We start from the raw sequence: 24,016 nt of genomic DNA on the forward strand, positions 1-24,016 counted from the left end.
TTTTACTTTTTTTTTAAAAAAAAAAAATTGAAAAATTAGGAGTGAATAAAGTGGAGTAACTAAAGTATGGAGTTCATTGATTAGCTACTTTCCTGGTTGTATTTGATTTTTGTCATTAGCATATTGAACGGTCGCATTTGGTGGCTTTTCCGTAATATCTGCCAAAATCCAACCCAAACTATTATATTTCACCCTTCTTCTCTCCCTCTCTCTCTCCCTCTGCCTCTCTCTCTCTCGCTGTCTGTCTCTTGTCTTTTACTTTGTATCCGTTGAAAGCGCGCTCTCTCAGTAGCTCTCATACCAATTAGCAATCCTTTTCTTTTTCCATTTTCTCTGATTTTGGGCCTTTCCCCATCTCACCGTCTCTCCCTCTCTCTGAAAATTCGGAGTTTGTGCTTGCGTCGCCGGGAACAATGGCGGTTTCCGGCCCAGGCTCAAACGGGAGCCAGGGCTCTGCTGACACTCTGACGGGAAAGCTGTCCGGGAAGTCCCCATTTCTCGGGCTGAGGCTGTACGTACTGATAGGAGCGATAGGTGCGTGCTTGATCGTCGTCTCTGTCACTGTTTTCATCTGCCTGCTTTCAAATCGGTGGTCGAGAAGGCGGAGGACCCTTGGGAAGCAAGGCTCGAGTCTGATACCCCTGGTTTCCAAGGAGATCGCAGAGATAGAAGCCTCGGATCGCGCGAAGAAAGATCGAACGATTGACGAAATCGAGGGGAGTGCGGAGGAGAAAGGTTTTGGGGGTATTGTTGCGGTGAAGGGGGAGAAGGTCGAGAGTGAGGGATCTGATGCGAGGAAACAGAGCGCCGAGAGCAGTTTTTCGGGTGGAAGCCGGGGCTCGACGTCGTCGGCGGCGGTTGTGGCTTCGCCTGAGGTTCAGAACATCGGTTGGGGTCAGTGGTACGGTTTGAGGGAGCTGGAGACGGCGACTGGTGGGTTCGCCGAAGAGAATGTGATCGGAGAAGGAGGTTACGGCGTCGTTTACAGAGGGGTTCTGAGCGATGGCTCCGTCGTGGCTGTGAAGAACCTCCTGAACAACAAGTGAGTACTTAAGTAAATAAGAATTACTTTGAAAAATTTTTCCCAGTTTTGCTTTCATTTTGTTTGGTCTTGGCTGTGGTGAGATCTGAACTACATTGTTCAGTTTATATTTCACCTTTCTTCTTTTCCGTTCTTATTTGTTTGGTAAAATGGTTTATGCTCAGAGTTGTGTTGTGATCCGATTCAAGTCATGCTATAATTTTCTCATGTCCATTTCCCAACTATATGAGAGTTCTTTTCCAACTAAAGATCACTCTCTATAGAAAAAGGGTAATCCGATTCTGAAGTGGTAATTAAATCTAAAAGCCAAGCAGTTTTGGAATGTGACTGTGGGTTTAACTTCGAACTTCAATCTTTACGAATACCCTGATTCCTCTGTGTATTGCCTTGTATAGCAAGAAAGTGTGATCCAATTGTGACATTTTGTTGTGATCAACTGTTGGGCAGTTGGCCTTCTGATGATGGTTTGGATTTTGATGGTGTTGCCCAGCCTAAAAAGGAAAAAGGTGAATAGATTCATCTTCATGACTCTGCAACAGATGACCAAATGGGGATGAGACCAGGGAAAGTGAACAGAGAAATAATTGTGCATGATGATGCAAGAGAACAAGGAGAATAAAGGGAAAGGGTAGCCTTCTGCTTTTCCGAAGTCCCTTCCTGAGGAAGATCTCTTGTGGACACTGATAATGAACTGTGATCACAGTCCAATCCTGGTTGTGGACTGTTAATCTTCGTAGCACAGGCCCTTCATTTGAGATCCCAGGTGGGAATAATGCAGTACAGGCACTGTCCCTCTTCCTCAATGGCCTTCTTTTCTCAATCAACGCAAATATTGGAGTTAATTATGGAGTTATTTTGAATATTGAAGCTCTGGAAAAATTGATTTGCTGCTGATCTAGACTTAAAAAGTTGTTGCTTTCTTCCTAATCATAATTAGTTTACAATTTTGTTTCATGCTATATAGTGTGCTGAATGGAAGATTGCCAGCATGCATTTGGACTGTATTATCCCTTTGTCTGTATTGGCAGCTGGTCATCTAGCTTACTAAGTTTCAGGGGAACTGAAGGGCCACTTTATCTCTATTCTTTTTTCCCCATCATTTTCTGGGAATTTCACTTTCTCTGCTTTTACCTGCATTTACTTTCATTCAGATTCATAAGGAGGAAATTATTCAATTTTATTTGTTCCTTTTTTTGTGAGGGGTGGGTTTTGGGTTTTGGTTGGTTGGAGGTGTTGCAAATGTTATATTCCATTCCTTCATCAAATTGTCAGCAGGGTTTAACAAAAACCTGGAGAACCAAGCATGTGACTTTCTGTTTTAGAAAATATAATTTTTTACTATTTTTGAAATGAATTTTAAAATAATTGCAAACTAGATGTAAATGGTAAATTGACAATATTTCTCTAAGCATTCTAGATGTTCAAGATTCTTTATGAAATTTCATTAATTGCCAATCTTCTATTTCATGATCTATTGAACATTAATTTTAAGATTTGAAAATTTAGTTTCCCCTTTGTTTGAAGAAAAATATGCTTCATTTTTTAAAATAAATGAATTTATATTCCCATTCCCACTTTTCTTATGTGGTTAAATTTTATGATTCTTACCTGTGATGCTTGTGAATGAAGGGGTCAAGCGGAGAAGGAGTTCAAGGTGGAAGTTGAGGCTATTGGTAAAGTAAGGCACAAGAACTTGGTGGGTCTAATTGGCTATTGTGCAGAAGGCCCTCAAAGGTACTTCAGCTACTTATCTCTACTGTCCTTCCTTTAAACAAAAGGAAATGAAAATTATTTTTTTGCCCCATTCCCTAACTTGCACGTGGGAACTTCAACTGGCCATGCAGGATGCTTGTGTACGAGTATGTTGATAATGGCAATTTGGAGCAGTGGTTGCATGGTGATGTAGGGCCCACTAGCCCTCTGGCCTGGGATATCCGAATGAGGATTGCCATTGGGACTGCAAAAGGGTGTGATATTCTACTTTTAACATTCATTAAGCTACTTACCTTCCTTTGCATGGTCACTAAAAATTATAACTTAATATCTTGGTTCTGAATTGTCCTCTAATGGTGATCAACCAACATTTTATGATCAAGCTTGATGGAAATTTAGGATGTTTTGAGATTGTGGTCCTTGCTGAGAAATTTTAGATTGTTTTTTATTGAAATCTGATTTGATGATTGCATATTTGCGTTAGCTTGCCTCCATTTATATTTTGTTATGTTACTTCAGCTTAAATATCATTACTAAACTGGTGGGTCTACTGATGAAAATGAATCCTTGAGTCCTTGATCAGCCCTAGTGGTAAACATGTAAATTGGCATATAATTGGTAATAGTAATTAAAAACCTAGCTGTGATAGTTTGCATCAACCTTGTAACATATAGAAGGATAAAGTTTACTAATATTCTATGTCTTTTGACATCTTTTTCAAATGGATAACTCCTGTGATTAGTTTGAATGTATGAGTGGAGCAATCAAACATTTGAGCAGACTACTAAACAGCAGCTAAATGAGATTTGCACTTGTCTCATCCAGTCAATTTCATAGCCTGTGAAAAAAAGGAAGTAGGTTAGATCCTGATACCCACAGTATAGAAGTCCCATGCTCTGGTAATTGGAACCAAAAATTCTGCCACTTCATATTCTTGGTCTATCATTGGTCATTCTTTCCTTTATACTCATAACTCATATAATTTGTGATTTATTTATTTTTTTTCATTCTCTTTCCTGAATTGTTGTATATCATTTTTTTTTTTTTTTCCTTTGCAGATTAGCCTATCTGCATGAAGGTTTGGAACCAAAAGTTGTACACCGTGATATAAAATCTAGTAACATTCTTCTGGACAAAAATTGGAACCCAAAAGTATCAGACTTTGGCCTGGCCAAGCTTTTAGGATCTGAGGCAAGCTATGTGACCACAAGAGTAATGGGCACATTCGGGTTTGTTTTTTTTTTTCTCCTTTCAAATTTTAAAATATAAGCTACATTATTTAAAGGTTCAAATTTCATTCTCTACACCTTGCTCTGGTTCATAAAGTTAATCATCTTTTATCTGGTGCTACAGATATGTCTCTCCTGAGTATGCAAGCACCGGTATGCTTAATGAAGGGAGTGATGTGTATAGTTTTGGGGTTCTACTCATGGAGATAATAACTGGAAGGAGCCCAGTTGATTATTCCAGGCCAGCTGGAGAGGTGAATACTTGTTTTAACCTTTTGGAATTCATTTCTAATGTGAATACTCTATTTTAAAACTGTTCCCATTGGATGGATTTCAGATGAACTTGGTTGATTGGTTCAGAGGAATGGTTGCAAGTCGTCATGGAGAAGAGGTGGTGGACCCTCTGATTGAAGTTCAGCCCTCATCAAGAGCATTGAAGCGGGTGTTGCTGGTGTGTCTCCGGTGCATAGATCTTGATGCCAATAAACGCCCAAGGATGGGGCAAATAGTACATATGCTTGAGGCTGATGAGTTCCCCTATCGTGCTGTAAGCCCTGCTCCTGCTCCCTCTTCTTTTGCACCTTTCTCGGTATCTGTTTTCTAAGTGTTTATTTCAACTGACATATGAACATTGTGTTTGGTTTATTATCCATCCTAGACTCCTAGTTTGTGAAATATAGTGTCGGTTGCTTTTACATTGCTTGTCATTAGAATGCTTGGGTGCATGCTCAAGTGTGGAATGTAGGAGTTTGAACTGGTTATATTAGTTTGGAAGCTGTTCTACTGCAAATGGGTTAGAGTATAGTTCTGTCGAGCATTAGCTGTGTTCAAGTCCTGGTATTGTTTGAAAATAGTATAGGTTGTGGACCGACAAATGCCACACTCAGCTGTCTACCATTGCATGGGCTTTTTAAAGATGTAGACATGCTAGTTATTAAGCCAGAAATGTGTCCTTGGTGAACAAACAGTGGGTGGCTTAAATTTTCCTCCTCTTCCTCTCTCTCTGGTAATTAATAAAACTATAAAGACCAAAGATTTTCACAGAAGGCCCCCCAATTCTTGGAGTGGTTGCAATTTAAACGCCTTGCTTAATTTAAGCAATGTCATCTTACTTGTCTCTAGAGCTTCGAGCTCCCTTCCCAAGCTCTAAAAGCCTTCTCATGTGTATGAACTCCGAATACATTTGTACCCTTAGGCCTTTTGAAAAGACAATTTTGCCCATGCAAAACTGTACAATAGAAAAAGGCATTTGACAAGAAATCCCCCTCAATTAGGGAGAAAAATATAGAAAAATGAACTGTTAAGCGATGGTCTTACCGTACAATTTATATTTCGATTTCTCACACACTCGTGTAAAACCTTTCAATCTCAAGCAACTTTGGTCTAGTTCATGCAGATTAAATTGAGCATTCTATCATCTCTAAGAGATGGGGGGAGGGAGAGAGCAGAAAGAAGTTAGTGCTGTAAGTTCTTTTTATATTTTTTGTTTTGCTATTTTTTAAAATAAGGCTGAGTTGTCTTTTTTTAAAGGCTTGCAACTTTATACACTTGCACCTCTGGACACATGATGTCCATGTGGACAATTCCAACCACTTTTTGAGTTGGGGATAATGTTCTGTGATATTGAATAAGGTGGTGGGATATTACTCAAATCATAAAGGAGTTGAATTGCAACCACCCCAAGAATTTATCATGGATTTTTCATCAAAATCCCTAAAAACTTTTTTATTTCAATTTTTCTATTAAAAAAAAAAAAAATCAACATGTAAATAAGACATGCCATGGATAATATTTTCCGGCTGCATTGTTTTTCTAAGAAAGGAAATGCATGCTCGATGAAAAGAGATGGTTCTCTGTGTGGCATTCTTTTCTTGTGTTCTCCAACTAGCTAGCTATTCAAATTTTCAATCCAATTGATATGCACTATCATATATGCCACAGGAAAAATGGGAACACTTTATTTCAACAAGAAGATTTATAACCATTCAAAAAGAAGAAACAAAAAAAATAATACTGTACTACTCTATCAATTCAAAATGGTTCTAGTTACTTGTTTATGTTTGCAGGAACCTCGACGAGAGATGCCCCCTCTCCCTCCTCCTGCAGCTGTCAACAATAAAGTTTTATTTCCGCCCAAGGAGGCAGGGGATGGTGAATTGCAGAGATCAAAATGGAGATGATTAATCTACTTGAAGCACAGTTCATGTATTTTTTCTTCATCGACATAGAAGAACTCACATATATGCTCTCCTTTTTGTAGCCTTGAACATGCATGTCCCTATATATATTTTTGTCTCTTCACTTGATATGTTACAGAACATTTCATTTAAATGAGCTTTGTAAATATATGTTCATTTCCATCAATATCAATTCTCTATTTTTTGTTTCAGCTTGCATAACATGAAATCTCATATTGAATTACTAGTTTTTTTTTAGGGAAAAAAAAAACATTTTTCAAGATTTATTGGAAAAATGACTTAGCCAAGAGGTTTTCTTTTTTTCCCTTTTTGATGATTTGATCTATTACTAGTTTCCCTCTACTCCTCTGTTTTTTTTTTTCCAAGTTTCCCTCTACTCCGACAACAGTAATCTGTCTCTGCAGACATAGGAACATGTCCTCTTAATGATTTGGTTGGTGAGAAAGAATGAAAGGTGCAGAGTGGAGAGACAAGGGATAGATAATGGAAGGAAAGAAAGAAAGCTTTTCATTGTCTGGAGAGATGGAAAATGGATGGATAGAATAAGGATGCTCATTTTCTTTACTTGGTATAAAAACAATGGTTTATAGCTGAAATTACAGTAGTAATTATTTCATCTTTCTCATTTCTTCATTTTTTTCCCTCTCAATCTCCTCAATTTAGGGTGATTTTTGAAGACTTGGATGAAAAATGTTGGGAACATTTTCTTTTTATTTTTTGAAGGGAAGTCTAGGCGCAACGGTAAAGATATCGCTGTGTGGAGACATGGAAATAGTCTCTTGCAAAATGCAAGGTATGACTGCGTATTATAGACCCATTATGGTCCATCCCTTCTCGAGATTTTACATATGCAGGAGTTTTGTGCATCGGACTGCCTGTCATTTTACCAAAAACATGAGATGTGAATAACAGAGAAATCTAAAAAAAAAAAAAAAGACATTGACCTCCCTTCAGGTTTGGTTTGGTAAAAGGAAAGGTTTCAAAAATTCTAAAGACCTCCCTTGAAGTTTACCAAAAACATACAAATCTCCCCTTATATTTTGTCAAAAAGACAAGTCTTTTGAGAGAAAGATCGTATCTTATTGGCAAATTTTAGAAGAGATTTATGATATTTTTTAAATCTTAAAAAAAATTCTATTTATTTTTATCAAATTTCAGTAGAGATAGTGTCTTTTTCCCAAAGAGAAAAACAAAAAAAATCCTACAATACCTGCTGAGAGAGAGATGAAGTTTAGATCTGAGTTGTAGTTCATTTATGAAACATGAACATGATGGGGGAGGAAATGCTTCAAAAGTGTTTACAAAGAAAGGTTTTTAAGATGAAAAGATGTATATTTGATGGAGTTTTCTTTGGATATTGAGTCACATAAAAGATGGGTAAAAAAAAAGAAGAAGAAATTCTGAAAAGTGGACTGTCACTTCCCCACTATACTGCAGCCTGGGGCATCATTCTTTGTTTGCTGCTACCTCCACCCCACCTTCAAAGTCTTTGATGAACATGGGCCTGTTGCTCCTCCTCTCACTAGGGTTATTTAATTTTGGCTTATTTTTCATGTGGGTCTAATTTTTATTTTTATTTTTTGTAATTGATTTTCTTGAGTTTTTTTTTTTATTAAAAAACTAATGCTTTAAATTTAATTTACTGTTTATTTAAAATATTTTGTTTTGTATTAGATTTGAGTAATTGATCGTCAAAAATTACGCAAATTTAGGATATGTCCCGTAGACTCTAATCTTCTCATATAAAATATATTCTTATTTTACATATTATATTTTGTTTATCTATTTTACATATTTTAATATTTTAAAATAAAAATAAATGGTCTTTGGCAAAAGTCTTCGGTCTTCATATGGTGTCTCGTAATTAAATTGATTTGCCTAATACTCAATATATTTCTAACTCATTAGTGAATAATGAGTTAAGAGTAATGTTTGAATTTTGTAATAGTTAGACTATTTTCAACTGACTCTCTACTAAATTATTGTAAAATCTTTTATATTTTCTTTTCACTCTTAGTGCTTCGTTCGAAATCTGAAAAATACTAGAAAAATGAAAAGATGATTTAAAAATTTATTCTTTTCATATTTGGTTATCAAAGAAAATAATAAAAAAATAAAATATATGCAAAATCAATTAATAAAAACTTAATTTTATACATTATTAACATTTTATATTTTCAATTTTTAATTATATTTAAATAATTTTTATTTTTAATAATTTTAAATGGAGAAAAATTTCTTTCCTTAAGCAAAATAAATCCTAAAAGAATTTTTTTTTTTGAAAACATAAAAGGCCAATTTTTCATTCATACCCTTTTAATTTTTGGGTGTAGTTTCCTCTCTCTCTTTCCTTTCTCTTTGTAGATCCTCTAATAATTTTGCTGCTACCAGAATTTGTCTGAAAAAATTTGAATCAATTACGACTTTGATCACCTACCAAAAATAAAAGAAAAATGGATTGTAGGACCCAAGGCGTACTCCGAAGGGTTACTCTAATGCCTAAGTTAGGGAATTTGGAAGAATTGCACGTTTATAACAGTAAAAGTATGGATGAAATTGAGAAAAGATTAAATGTCTTACTTTCCTTGGAGGGTCCTTTTATAGGCATTCACGATAACCCTATGGGTTACATTTTGAATAGGTTACTAGGGAGTAAAGATTTGTATGTTAATCCCCTACTTTAATTAACAGATGCTACCTTCTTTCCATTAATCACTCAATGTCTTTTCAGTTTTGGTCTTGTATTAGTTAATGTTGAGTTTAATGTTAGAGCCTCTTTTAGGTTATATTAGTTGTCTCCTATTCTTGAGTCTTAGAGTTACCTTTTTGGCTCAAGAATATATTGTATTTACCTTAAGTCCTTTTACTATCACAAAATTCAAAATTGAGTCATTAAATAGACATCTCTGGGACTCATGAGCAATGCTCATTAGATGAATGAATACTCTATCGAGCAATGTCTATTTCTTGTTGTCTTATGAGAGGTACTCATCAAATGGGTCTATACTTAACTGAGTTGTGCCCATCTCTTGCTGCTTTGTGAGTGGTGCTCATTAGATAGACACTTTTGGATTTTAGGATTGGTGCTCATTAGATAGACCATTTTTTTTTGCCAAATAGTATCCGCCTTTTGTTGCTTCATGAGTGGTGCTTATCAAATATGTTGACTTTTTGAGTCCGATCTCTGTTTTGATGCTGACAAAGCACAAGTATCTTATGTGTGTTTAAGTATATGAACATGTCTAAATTACAGCATAACATAAGATCAAAGGACTTGGAAGCCAGAAGAAACTCCAAGATCATATGTATCTGGCGCTCCCATGAAGACACACGAGTAAGAAGATTGAAGACATTTAATTTTAATTGTAAATGCATTTGGTTTTTATATTTTGGGTGTGTAATAATAGACTGTAATAATGCATTGCATATATGATAAATTTATACTCAAAGAGGCCTTAGAATGACCATAGGAACAATCACCCTTCGAACTTAAATGGCATATGCTTATTCACACAGGGTTGAAATAGCATAGAGACCAAACATGACTGAAACGTAAATTTTAAGTGGTCTCGATCGACTGAACCCTTGGCAGTATAAATGCCTCCGTAGATCGAACATGTTAGAGGTCAACAGTTTGACCAAACCTTAGCCGACCGAACATATTTTGTGCATATCGTCCACAGTCGACCGAAACTGAGATGTGACTTTCCTCACCTTTCTCAATTGACCGAATGGTTAGTTCAAATTGACCTCGGTCGACCGAAGTTCAAAACTCAGCAAACCAAACCACTCATCGGGTGACCGAAACCATGTAGCTTTGGAAAATTTCCTGGCTCAGCCGATCGAGTATATCCACGGTCGACCGAACTGGAAAATTGCTTGTAAGCTATTGTGAGTGTTTGGGCGACCGACCCTAGGCGTTAGGCGATCGAAACTCTCGGGTTGGAAATTTTTTTACCACAGTAAACTGAGGTTAAATTTAATTAACTCACTAATCTTTTTCGAAAAAGACCTCCGTGACCCCAACGGTTATTTTTCCATGAATATCTACATGTACTCTCTCGTTTGTCTTAATTAGAAATAGATTAGAAAAAATCAATAGCAAGAATTCTTTGAAATTTTTTATACTCATACTCCTCTTATTGTTCAAATTCTTCCAATATTTTAAAGCATACTACTCATTCTCCTTACACTTTGATTTGAAAAACTATTTTTGAGGAGAATCATTTGTTATACTCCTTGGTTGCAAAATAATTGCAACTTGAAAGTGAGTTTAATTTTTATTATTGTGCACATTTCATACATCTTCTTGAAGCTTACAACTCTCTCATTTTGCATTATCTAAAATTAATTTTTAGAGAGTAAGTTAAAGTTATTTCCATTGTATTTGATTGATAAATATCATCTAGGAAGAACTTATTCTTGCTTTTGATTCTTAGCATCCTTATTGCCAGATTCAAGAGCTTGCTTGTGTGACAACCTGAATAATAATGAGATTTAAATAATAAAGAGGAAGGGAAATAAAGAAAGTAACATAAGGAGGAAGTCGAATTCGTCGACGAACGCGAAGCCTTTGTTAACGAACACGAAGCCTTCGTCGACGACATTGCACTTTGGAAGGAATAACCGAGGGAAATCATCAGGGTTTCGTCGACGAAGGTATAAGAGGATTCGTCGACGAAGACACGATTGTTCGAAGAGGAAATACCGAGAGAGGTTTTTAAGCAGACTGAATTTCGTCGACAAGGAGTGGATTTCATCGACGAAATTATTAAAGGACTCGTCGACGAATGACGTGGCTCGTCGACGAATCCAGCTCTATAAATATCAAAAAATCCGGATTTTTACTTCCCAATTAAGAAATCTCTCCTCTCTTTCTCTCTCCTTCGGTTCTCTCTCTTTCTTTTGTCGATTTTGGGCCAAATTTATGCCGCATTGACAATCCGAAGCCCCCATGACTCTCCTGGGGAAGTTCTCTCCAAATCTGCCGGAGCGAATCGTTGGTGAAAGCAAGTTGGAAATCATCCCTGAGTTGAGGTAAGACTTTTAAAGCCAAATTTGATCTTACAGTAGTTATAGGAAATGATGTACACGTAGAAATACTGAAGTTTAATACTGGGAGTTTTCATTTTCAGGGTATTGATCAGGAAATCCTACAAGGGTTAGACTAGGATATTTTAGGGGCTTTCTCAGTAGTCAGGTAAGAGAATAAACTAAAACAGTTACTTTCATGCAAATTATTATTATTTATGAGAAAAGTTATTTTCTGGAAAGCATGTATTAATTCTATAGATTACGAAGGAAATGTACGTTTGAGAAAAATGCTGCTAATATGTTGAAATGTATATATATGTATGAGATGCCAAAAAATATGATTTTAAAATACAATGTATGGTTTTATACAGCAAATGTGTGGCATGAATATTATTTTACGTGGAGAAATATTATGATATGATAATGATGTGAATGCAGTATGATTTGAGAAGTTATGAAAGTATACAGTACATTATGGTTCTGATAAATGTATGATAAAATGATTATTTTCAGAATGACATATTTATGTATGATTTCGGTGCGAGGTCGTATTTATGAAATGATCGGCACGAGGCCGTATTTATGAAATGTTTGGCACGAGACCTAATTATGAAATGTTCGGCACGAGGCCGTAATTATGAAATATTCGGCACAAGACCGTAATTATGAAATGTTCAGCACGAGTCCGTAATTATGAAAGATGCTATAATATCACGTATTATATGTTATTAAAATCCGGATGTTAGTTTAGTTTAGTTTCAGGAGCTTGGTACCCTAGCTATATAGATCAAATATCTATGATCAGATTAGTGCTAACCACTCCACAAGGGGGTGGGAGATGGATAGTCGATGTGGCTTTTGGTAGAGTGTGGACGTCCACCTGGCAGTCTGGACCAGGGTGTGGCGGGCCCATCGTACTTATAGACACCTTTTGACTCAGCAGTGGTCGGTCAACCGTTGTCGGGTCTCGCCTTCGGGCTGCACAACCCGTCATGGGGGGCAAGACATGACATCAACTAGCTATTCATCCTGGGTATGTTTTTAGTATTATCAGATATAACACACAATTTATGAATGATATGAGTTACTAGAAAAATATGAAAGTATATGATGATTCAGTATGTTATGACGTATGTTCATAGATATATGAAATGTATTGTATATGTATAACTGCATTATATATATTCATATTACCATACAACTGTATTTAGCTTATTTTCCCTTATTGAGACGTGTCTCACCCTCAAATATTAATGATTTTCAGGAAACCCAGAGGGACCGGCCGGTTAAGGCCGCCGTTGAGTGGGTTTAGCTTCCCTACTAGAAGGGTAAGCGTTGAATTAGGATTAAGAGATTTTGTTGTATGATCTTAGTGTTATTTTGACTTTTTGGAGATTGTACATATATACAATATTTTGACGATGTAGTAAACTTTGGTATTATGTTTTATGGTTGGATGATTGAGATTTTATTTTTACTGCTGCTTAGGTTTCCACTATTTATGTCAGGCTATCCTTGTTACCCACGAGTTCAGGTTGATTTTTCTATTTATTATGCTACATTTTATATTAAGGAATTTGACGGCGTTACATGTATTATTTGATCAAATATAGTTTTGCAAGCTTGATTCTAATCTCTATTGTGCTTAATACTGAAAATGTATTTTTTGAGATATCTGACTAGGGTTTCAACGCTCCTTTGATTGTTCATATATATAATATTATATTGAATTAAGGAACTCACTCTCTCGCGCATACATATAAACATATAGTATTGAGAGCTGATATATAACTTGATCAATCTCACTTTGAGCATAAATACTTATCATATGTGAGTGCATTGGTTGTGTTGTGTGTTGTTGACTCTATGAGTCCAATCCTATTTTGATAATGACAAATTACTTGATATTTGATCTGTGCATTGAGTTTGTGAACAAGACTTACACTAAGCATGCACGAAAAGATAACGAGTCATGGAAGCCATAAAGTAAAGCTGATACATTTTAGAAAGCACCATGGAACTCAAAGAGTACGAGAATCAAGATGCAAGCGGTAAAGTTCAAGAATATTTTGGGAATAGGGATTTAGAACTTATGTACTTATATTTTCGTATGATTTAATTTGAGGTTCAATGTAACTTAGAATGATTTTAGGATTCATGCATTTCATGTACGTCATTAGGAAACTCTCATGGCCTTAGAAATGTTCTTAAAATCATGAAAAATATGTTTTATAAAAGACCCAAGAAAAGGAGCAAAACAAAATTTTAAATTAGAAAAGAAAATTTGAGAAAAAGGGGACTTTATTAGCCTGAACTCAACCTCAGGCGCCTGAAGAATTTCTTCGGTAGACTGAAGATTAAGTTCTGTAGCCTGAAGAATTAAATGGGAAAGACAGAACCTGGTAGAGATACTTCGGTCGCCTGATCCTAGAACCTCAGGCGCCTAAAGTTGTCACTTCAGGAGCCTGAACCCCACTTCGGTTGCCTGAACCTGCGGGAAACTTAAAATTCAGATTTTTATTAAAAAGACTCGCGAGCTATTTTATCGATCCAACGGATGAGATCAATCCTAAGGGTAATATACTATATATTCTGAATATCTAAATCCTAAAGAAGAGGTTAGACACACAAGAAAGAAAAGAACACACCTTGTTGCAAGAACGTTGAAAATCTACTCCTAGTGCTATACGATTGCCTACACTTCAATCTCTATTCTTCAAGCTTGGGCAAATCAACTCAGATTCTCAAAAGGAACTTGTTTACTCTACTGTACTTCAATCTAGTATTGAGGTTTGATTTTTCAAATTATTAGTCTTACAAACTTTTCATCTCATCTCATTGCTTGTTTTTGACTAGCATTGGAAAAGTTTTGATCTTGAGTGTGCTTATTCGTATAAAAATTAATTTTTGAAGAGATCATTACTTGAGAAAGGTTATTTAACTTGGTTGATTGAATTTTGATTCAAGAGCATATAAATATACATATATTTTTCAAAGAACTTATTATTGAAAAACCTTGTATGATTAGAAAGGTGATCTTGAAAGTATCTATAAATATACATAGCTATTTTAAATAAGATCATTATTTGATTTAAGTGTGTGTTTTCTAAAAGATTTATATTTTAGATATATTAAAGCTTGATTAAATATCCTTGGTACTTATAACCATACAATTAATTGAAGGATATTTTCTGAAAATTAATATATTCAAATTGTGATTGAATACATCAACTAAAACTTTGTGATTTTGATTGAGTTTGTATTCAAGACAAAGTTTTTTTTGTTAACTAGCTCACATCAAACATACTTGTACATCTTTACAAAGTGAATCAAGAACCCTAGTTGACTCCAAGACATTTCAAATATCTCTTTACTTAGAAGTTGTGGTTAAATAGGGATTTGTGTGTTGAAGCATATCATACATAAAACGATTGTATCATTTTTCATACATTCATGAGCTTCAAGTTATATCATATGTTAATGTGCTAGGAAATTGAATTGTACTCACAAGATTTTGTTAAAAGCATTGTTTTGAGTGTTGTTTTTCAGATTCTATTGTATATACGGTTCGGTGTATGAACCGGTGTGTGAGGAGAGAGTTGTATCTCTTGTAAGCAGCGGAGTAGGAGGAAGCTGTGCCTCTTGTAAGCAGCGAATTGTAAGGGAAGCTCTGTCCCACTTTAAGGAGTAGGGTTTTAGTGAATCCTTGAGTGGTTGCTCAAGGCGAGGACGTAGGCCAAGTCGGCTGAACCTCGTAAAACTGCATTTGTCTTCTCTCTTCCCTTCACTCTTTATTTTCAGCATTGCATTTGAATTGTGTATATTGCATGCATAGATTGAATAGCCGTACACATACATAATTGAGTAACAAGAAGTTGTTGGTAAATTTATAAGAAGAGTTTAAGAGGTAACTAAGTGCCTTAGAATTTTTTAAATACCCAATTCACCCCCCCTCTTGGGATTACACCTAATTCAAAATGTGTATAAGTACATATTTGCTTATTGGAGAAGCACATAAATTGTACCCAAAATATGTTTGATTATTGTATTCCAGACGTGGCCTGAAGAGAGTATGCTCTGCCTTGTGAAAGAGTGGATTGTAAAGGTTGGGGTCAGTCCTATTAATCTAACCTAGGGTTTCCCTGGTCCACTAAGGAGAGGGAGGTTGTAACCGGTTTCGCTCCACCCTCAAGTAAGCTCTAGTGGAATCCTCGGGTTTGCGAGCTAGAGGCAGGGACGTAGGCAATATTGGTCAAACCCCGATAACATATCATGTGTCACTTTCTCTTTCCTTTATTTCTTTACTTTCGATATATGTTTGCTTGCAGTTAAATTATCGTGAATGATTTATTTGGTTTGGACTTCTGCATACATATCTGTAGGGACCCGAACCCGGAAAAGAAAAGAAAATAAATAAAAGAAGAGAGAAATAAGGGAGAAGAAAAGAAAAAGAGGTAATTGGTCAGGCAGGACCTCAAACCGTCGATGGTTTCATTTAGCTTAGGAAAAACCATCGACGGTTACAAACAACTGAGAGCATAGAACTGCCAAACTATCGACGGTTTCAAAAAACCCAAGAAAATCGTCGACTATTTTCCTTTGGATAGGCTTACTTAAGTAATAAGCAATGAATTTTATTTCATTATTTACATCCCTCTCTCACTCTAAAATTAGGTTTTGAGACTCTCTCTTTACTCTCACTCTATCACATGGCTTTCTTTCTCTAAGATCACTCGGAGTTCGTCTTCGGTCCCGATCATCTTTCTCTCTTCTCTCGACTTTGCGGCTCACTTTCGGTGGCGAGTTTGGAAGCTAGGGTTTCTCGTTTTCTGAACGTAATCGGCTTATTTTTAGAAACAGGTAAGGGGATTAAATTATGTTAGGTCTTTTATCGAAATTGAATCGATTAAACTGTTCATAGGTATGTATTTTTATGGTATCCATGGTTATTTCGAAATCCAACTGTTCAAAAATGGACTTTATAAATATGGGTATGTCATACGGTATTTTTGAATGAGATGAACAGTGGAAAGCTTGCTTTTATGGTCATATCCGTGTTTTGGGAAAGAATCAAAGGGTGAGGGATAGTCATCTTCATATTTTCATGAACAAATCTACATGTATATATGCATATAAGCATGTTTTGAATACCTAGAACGTGGAGGTGATTCTACCTGATTTTCATCATACAAACTAAATATACTATGAGGTATTTTCCTGGTTGTTTATCTGATTATGTTTTAATACTAAATCGTGTAGCATGAGAATAATCTATACGGTTTATTTTATAACAGAACCTGAGTATGGTTGTGAGAATATATTGTGAAATTGAGATCTACTAGTTTTTGAAAAATATGGAGTTTTGATATGACAGCTATATTCCGGGGTGTTGATATGATGGTTGAGAGCCAGGTTTTGATATGACGGCTGTATGCCGGGGTGTTGATATGACGGCTGAGAGCCATGTGTTATATGACGGTTGTATGCTGTGTTTTGATATGATGACAAATTTTATATGAAATGACAAAAGTGAGAATATATATATAGTTTTTATTACTTAAATTGCATGATATGGTTTAAGAACCCTGAGGAGTGGTTGTATTGAGAGCACGATACCGTTGCTAGTGAATTGTTTGGCCAAGTACAACCACACTGTAGTGGAAGTGTAGGTGGTTTCAGTCGGTTGGCCTGTGAAGAGTTGTTGTACCTTCTCTGGGGTCTGGACCAGGAAGTGGTAAGACAATCGGACCTATAGCTGAGCTTGCAGACACCTATAGACGTACTTGCAGATGGTTACTTTGACTTTGTTTGGGTTGATCACCCAGGCTAAGTCCAACCTTTGGACCACACAAGCCGTCATGGGGGTTAATCATGTTGTTGGTATCAGGAGTTGTCTTCTACACATATATGTGAATTTATGTAAATGGTGTTATCTACTCATTAAACTGGTTTATACTGTGGAAATAAATGTGTATTTTCAACTGTATAGGTGTGAGTATAATTTACAAATGTTATTTTTGGTTAAATAGAGAAATGAATATTTTCTGATTCTACTGAAACTCATGTTGACCACACCCTAATATTAACTTAATTCATCTTACTGAGAGGTGTCTCACCCCAATATCATTTGACTTTTTAGGAGATACCACAGATCGTTCTTAGCAGGCTAAAGGGGGTGAGTTTAGTTGTCTAGTATATGTACGTGGGTTGTATGAATGACGTTTGGTTTCTGTCTTTTATTTTTGGTTTGTCATATGGATATTTGAAGACCTTTATGTATAATGGTAGTTTAGAACTCTGGTAATATTTTTGATGATGTTTAAATTATTTCCGCTGCTTTTATGTGATGAATATGGTATTGAGAATATGAATTTTATTAAAATAGTACCTTGGGCCCCACGTGGCGGGTCGGGGTGTTACAATATCTGCTTGGGAAATACTGAGTTTGCTATAACTGTTATAACTTTTGCTCAGTGTTAAATTGTTGGGTGATTGGTATTTGCGTAGACAGACCCTAGGTTGGGGAATACCGCTTGTGATTAGGATTTAACCTAGGAAGAATGTTAAATTTCCAATTCACCCCCTCCTCTTGGGATTACACCAATTCCAACAAAATAAGCATTTTTGGGCCTCATAAGCGGTGCTCATCAAATGAACATTTTTTAGGCCTAATGAGTGATGCTGATTAGGTGGGTCATTTTTTTGTCGAGTAGTGTTCGTCTCTTGTTGTCTCATGAGCAGTGTATATCGAATGAACATTTTTTTGGGCCTCATGAGCAGTGCTCATGAGATGTGCTAGTTTTCCGTTGAGTAATACCCGTATTTTGGGTAGATCTTCTTAGCTTAATTTGCATCTAACAAAGCCCTGTGGTTCGTGCCACATTTTTTTCTCCTATAAATAGTTCCTCTCCACTTCTTTTATTCTCCATATTTGGAAGGGAAGTATTTACTAGAGGTATGTTTCCTTACCCCTCCTTTGAAGATTTTGGCAATGTCTCTAGAATATTTTCTCTTTAAATATGATTTGTTTTATTTTTGTGGTGATAACTTCCTCTACGTTGATATATTTTTGGGCACATGTCATCAGCTCTCCCACATTGATCAGGGGTTTCTTCCCTATGGAATTCAGAAAGTCACAAGGTTGTAGATTCGTTTGTCAAGGTGGTTACAATTACTCTATCATCCAAGTTTTTGATCTATAGAGTTGCATTAACGAAATGATGCTTAAATTCTTTTAATGTTTCCTTTTCTCCTTGAACAAGACTTATAAGACAGGCTGAAGTCTTCGTCATTTTTCAACTACCGACGAAATGCTCCACAAATTGTTGCTCCATCTCAGAGAAAGAACCAATCGAGGCGAGTTTCAATGTCTGATTCCATGCTCTAGCATTTCCCTTCAGGGCCACTGCAAATGATCGACACATAATTGCATCGAGTGCAACTTACAATTGCATCAACATTAATCTGAAGGTGTCGAGGTGATCTAAAGGATTTGATGACCCATCATATCCTTCTATGTTAGACATCTTGAATTTACTAGCTAAAATGATTTCCATTATTTAAGATTTTCCTTATTAAAGGTTGACTACGAACTTCTTTTACCAAATTTTTTAGTTGATTAATTCTTTTGAGTTTTTTTCTTCCTAAGATTTTTGCTCATTAATGTTCACACTATTGGCTCCTTCTACTTACTTTTTCAGATCTGGAATTGTGACAACTCAAAAAAAAAAAAATGGTATTTAAAATAATAAAGAGGAAGAGAAATTTCTAGAGGACTCATCGATGAACATAGGGGATTCGTTGACGAGGGTTTAAGAGAATTCGTTGATGAAATTTAGTCGACGAATGACGTGGCTCGTCGACGAATCTAGTTCTATAAATATCGAAAATCCGATTTTTAACTTCTTTATTAAGCAACCTCTCTTTTCTCTCTCTCCCCTTCGGCCCTCTCTCTCTCTTTCATTGATTTTGAGTCAGAGTTACACCAGATCGACAATCCGAAGTCACCACGACGCTCTTGGGGAAATTTTCTCCAAATCTGCCAAAGCGGATCGTTGGTGAAAACAACTTGGAAATCATCCCTGGATTGAGGTAAGACTTTTTAAGTCAAATTTGGTTTTGTGGTAGTTATAGGAAATGATATACACGTGAAAATGCTGAGGTTTAATACTGGAAAATTTCAGTTTCAGGGTATTGATCAGGAAGTTCTACAGGGGTTAGACTAGGATATATTAGGACCTTTCTCAGTAGCTAGGTAAGAGAATAAATTAAAGCAGACACAAATTAATATTATTTATGAGCAAATTGATTTCCTGAAAATATTTACGATATTTGAATATTATGGAATAAATGCACGTTTGGGAAAAATACTGTTATTATGTTGAAACGTGTATATATGTATGAGATGCCAGAAACCATGATTTTCAGAATACAATGTATAGTTTTATACAGCAAATATGTGGCATGAATATTATTTTACGTGGAGAAATATTATGATATGATAATGATGTAAATGCAGTATGATTTGAGAAATTATGAAAGTATACAATACAGTATGATTCTGATAAATGCATGATAAAATAATTATTTTCAGAATGATGTATATGTGTATGATATGTCGACAAGAGGCTGTAATTATGATATGTTCGGTACGAGGCTATAATTATGATATGTTCGGCACGAGACTGTAATTATGATATGTTCGGCACGAGGCTGTAATTATGAAATATTCAGCATGAGGCCGTAATTATAAAATGTTCGGCACAAGACTGTAATTATGAAAGATGTTATATTATCATGTACTATATGTTATCAGAACCCGTATGTTAGTTTAGTTCAGTTTCAGGAGCTCGGTACCGTAGCTATGTATAAATCAGATATCTATGTTCAGATTAGTGCTAACCACCCCACGAGGGGATGGGAGATGGATAGTCGGTGTGACTTTCAGTGTAGAGTTGTAGACGTCCACCTGATAATTCGGACTAGGATGTGGCGGACCCATCATACTTACAGACATATTTGACTAGGCAGTGGTCGGCCAGCCATTGTTAGGTCCCGCCTTCAGGCTACACAACCCGTCATGGGGGGTAATACATGACATTAGCTAACTATTCATCTTGGGTATATTTTCAGTATTATCAGTTATAACAGATTTTTTATGTGCATTATGATTTATTAATAATTATGGAAGTATATGAGAATTTAGTATGTTATGATGAATGTTTACCGATATATGAAATGTACTATATATGTATAATTGCATTGAATGTTCATGTTGCCACACAGTTGTATTTAATTTATTTTCTTTTACTGAGAAGTGTCTCACCCCCGAACTTAATATATTTTTCAGGAAACCCTGAGTGACCGGCGGGTCGTGACCACCGTTGAGTTTACTAAGTTACCTCGTTAGGAGGGTAAGCAATGTACTAGGATCAGAATTATTTTGATTATGGGATCCTAGATGTATTTTGAAATATTTTGGAAGAATGTAAATAAATACAGTATTTTGGGAATGTAGATAACTCTGGTATTATGTCTTATGGTTGGATGTTTGAGATTTTATGTTTACTGCTGCTCAGATTTCCGCTGTGATTGATAGGTGTCCCCGTTACCCACGGGTTCGGGTTGACCATTTTATTTATTATGTTTCATTTTATGTTTAAGAAATTGAGGTCGTTACAGGAATTTTCAAGGATGCTACATATAGTATAATCGCCTTACCCTTAGGTATTGTTTCTACTTGTATAGGCCCAAGACATGTTCTACAATATCTTTTTAAATTTTTTTTTGGTTGTAAGATTATGGTAAAGATGTCTTCTACCTTCCTTTAAAAAGCTAGAAATTAGCCTAAAGACACAATTTACGGCAGACTGTCTAGTTGAAGGGAGTAAATTTACTAGAGTGATTGATCCCTAGCAACGGGTTCAAATTCAAAATTGCGTAATGCAACCATAATTGAGTTTTAAAAAAGAAATCCTTTCAAGTTTTCCACAGACGGTACCAACTGCTGCTGTCAAAATTTATCTGAGAAAATTTAAATCAATCACAACTTTGATCACCTGCTAAGAATAAGATATAAACGGCTTGGAGGATCTAGGATGTACTACCGGGGATTACTCTAATGTCTAAGTTTGAAAATCTGGAAGGATTGTACATTTGCAATAGTAAAGTATGGATGAGAATAAGATAAGATAAGATGTCTTACCTTCTTTAGACCGTCCTTTTTATAGGCATTCAGGATACTTCTCTATTGATTTCCCCACTATTTGATCGCAATGGTTACATTTCAGATAGGTTATTAGAGAGCAAAAATTGGTGTGCTAACTCACAACTTTAATTAACAGACCTTACCTTCTTTCCATTGATCCCTCGATGTTTTTTCAATTTTTAATCTTATGTTAGTTAATGTCGAGTTTAATACCAGAGTCTCATTTAAGTTATATCAAATCCTTTCTTTAATCCCTAAAATTACACATAAAATAACCTTTTATGTATTTTTTTCACATATTTTAGTGTGCAAATAAAGTTTTTGATTCAAACAAACTATTTTAAAAATTTATATGCCCTTTTACTTTTTGCGTACTAAAACAAGGGAAAAATGAATTTCGAACGGAATTGTGTCCCCGACCCGACCCGACCCGAACATGGTGGGTCACCCCCTCACACCTCACACCTCCACCCCTATCATTATTCATTGTTACATCTCTCTCTCTCTCTCTCTCTCTCTCTCTCTCTCTCACACACACACACACACACACACACACACACACACACACATTTTCAAGTTTGAAGGTTCATTTTTATTTGGACATTGTAGATTCTAGTCCGTCTTTAAATCAAGGATTTTACTTGAGAAAAGTTAAAAAAAAAAAAAGGAAACTTATTTTTTTTTATATATATTTCTTTTATATTAAACATTATTAAAAATATAAGTTTTTTTTATACGATTTAAAATTAGAAAAAATAAAATATTAATAATAAGTAAATTAAAATATTGTTAATAGATTTGGTATATTTTTCATTTTTCTTTTCACTTTTCTTGATAACCAAATATGAAAATGCAAATTTCTTAATACTTTTCTTTCTTTTCCTCATTATTTTCCAAATTCCAAATAGAGTCTTAATATTTGAACCTATAAACTAATGTCATGATTAATTTGCAAATAGGATGAGATTAGGAAAGAAAATTGCAAACAAAATGATACTAAGAAAGAAATAGAAAAAAAATTTAAATAAGAAGTTTAATGAAATTAAGTGATAAATTCAATTTTATTACAGTCGATTCCTTTCCATTTTTACATTTTAAACGTGTAGTAAAGTGTATCTTTAAGGTTAGATATTTACATATTTACATATATGCATTGTTAGGTTTGCAATATGTTAGGAAAACAATTCTGAAAAATATTGGTCAATAATAATTTGAATATTTATCCAAATTCTAATGAGTTTATTGTAAAAAATTTATGCAATTTTCATTTTCAAAATATTTAATAAAATCATTAATATTTTAACTTCTGTAGAAATAGTTTACTTGCTTATGAAAAGGATAAGATAACGAGAAAAACAAATTTTGTTTTGATAATCTAATAATATCTTTCCTCTACTATTAATTGAAGAAATCCTAAATAATTTTTGATCATTTTTTAATTCAATTATCCTTCTTATAATGTCCTTAATTTTTAATGAAAATATTTAGAAATCATCTGTGCATAAGTTAATTAATAAATTTAATTCTATTTCAATTTTAAAATTCTAAACAAATATTTATAACTTCCTTCATTTCATTATTTTTTCGGTTCCACATAATCCTTCAAATCAATTTTAATTAGTAGGATGAGAGTTACCTTATAAATCTACTCAAATCTTTCAAAATCTTTTATCGAGATCTAATTTTAGTATTTATGAGTAATGTGAAATAAATAAATTGAATAATTTATTTATTTCACATTTGATCTCATTCTAAACACATGGTAAAGGATAATTTTATATTTTCAAATTTCAAATAATATTGTTTTCTTAACAGTAATGAAGGAAGACGTAACGTTACAATATATTGACTAAAAAAATTAGAAGTCTAAAATCTTCTTTTCGCATCTTTAGAAGTTTGTAGTTTGGATTTTAAGGTTTAGATACATATATATTTGGATAAAAAAAAATATAATTGAAAGTCAAATAAAATTTCATACAGGTTTATGCAAATCTAAATTTAAAACTTAAAATTCATACTTCTAAACACAACTTTTATGGTTTCCTCGATTTTATTAAATAAGTGAATTAAACGTCAAACAGTAGTATACATAATTAAAAACCTCCACCCGTGATACTGTATTTTTACCCATTATGGTCCGCCCCTTCCCTGGACCTCGCATACACAGGAGTTTTATGTACCGGGCTGTACTTCTTATAGCATTAATGATTAATAAGAAGAACTTGATCTTTCTTAATCTTCAGTTTTTGTTGAAAACATTTTTATCGACTTACTTTAAATTAATTTACCCCCAACTTAAAAAACAAGTGGCTAAATAATATGATTGAATATGAAAATAAATTAATAAAGAAAGCATCAACAACCACCCTTTTTTTTTTTTTTCATGCCTTCTACTTACCCATTCATAAACTTTTATTATGTGTGATGGATACACGCTAACTTTATATATGACACAATTATATCGGCTAGCACTTAAAGTCAATAACAAAAATAAAGGAAAAAAAAAAAAGATCATAAATTTTTTTAAATAGTTATGAGCATGTATGCACACAACTTTCTTAGAGCTAACATATGAACACTAGCAGATTCGGAA

The 24,016-nt window shown here is 34.8% G+C and overlaps 1 protein-coding gene across 3 annotated transcripts; it reads left to right on the forward strand.

Annotated features, from left to right (window-relative positions):
* The first annotated feature begins 209 nt into the window (after window positions 1-209).
* Window positions 210-6,373, forward strand: LOC131156224 (probable receptor-like serine/threonine-protein kinase At4g34500). 3 transcript variants are annotated; one of them, XM_058109741.1, is made up of 7 exons: window positions 210-1,042; window positions 2,672-2,776; window positions 2,887-3,009; window positions 3,814-3,984; window positions 4,109-4,238; window positions 4,322-4,531; window positions 6,051-6,373. In XM_058109741.1, exons 1-7 carry the CDS (start codon window positions 414-416, stop codon window positions 6,162-6,164), a joined length of 1,482 nt encoding a protein of 493 aa, XP_057965724.1. In that variant the 5' UTR covers window positions 210-413; the 3' UTR covers window positions 6,165-6,373. The 3 variants fall into 3 exon arrangements, with proteins under 3 accessions (XP_057965724.1, XP_057965726.1, XP_057965725.1); XM_058109743.1 differs by having other exon boundaries at window positions 223-1,042; window positions 5,381-6,373; XM_058109742.1 differs by lacking the exon at window positions 6,051-6,373 and adding an exon at window positions 5,372-5,447 and having other exon boundaries at window positions 223-1,042.
* Window positions 6,374-24,016: the final 17,643 nt, after the last annotated feature.

Source organism: Malania oleifera, chromosome 5 (genome assembly GCF_029873635.1).
Source record: "Malania oleifera isolate guangnan ecotype guangnan chromosome 5, ASM2987363v1, whole genome shotgun sequence".
Classification (NCBI taxonomy): Eukaryota; Viridiplantae; Streptophyta; class Magnoliopsida; order Santalales; family Ximeniaceae; genus Malania; species Malania oleifera.

Bases quoted from the DNA above. Each gene is read 5' to 3' on its own strand.
- LOC131156224 (XM_058109741.1), top strand. From the start codon at position 414: ATGGCGGTTTCCGGCCCAGGCTCAAACGGGAGCCAGGGCTCTGCTGAC. The intron at 2,777-2,886 runs GTACTTCAGCTA...CTGGCCATGCAG, and splicing joins TGTGCAGAAGGCCCTCAAAG to GATGCTTGTGTACGAGTATG. The intron at 3,985-4,108 runs GTTTGTTTTTTT...CTGGTGCTACAG, and splicing joins AGAGTAATGGGCACATTCGG to ATATGTCTCTCCTGAGTATG.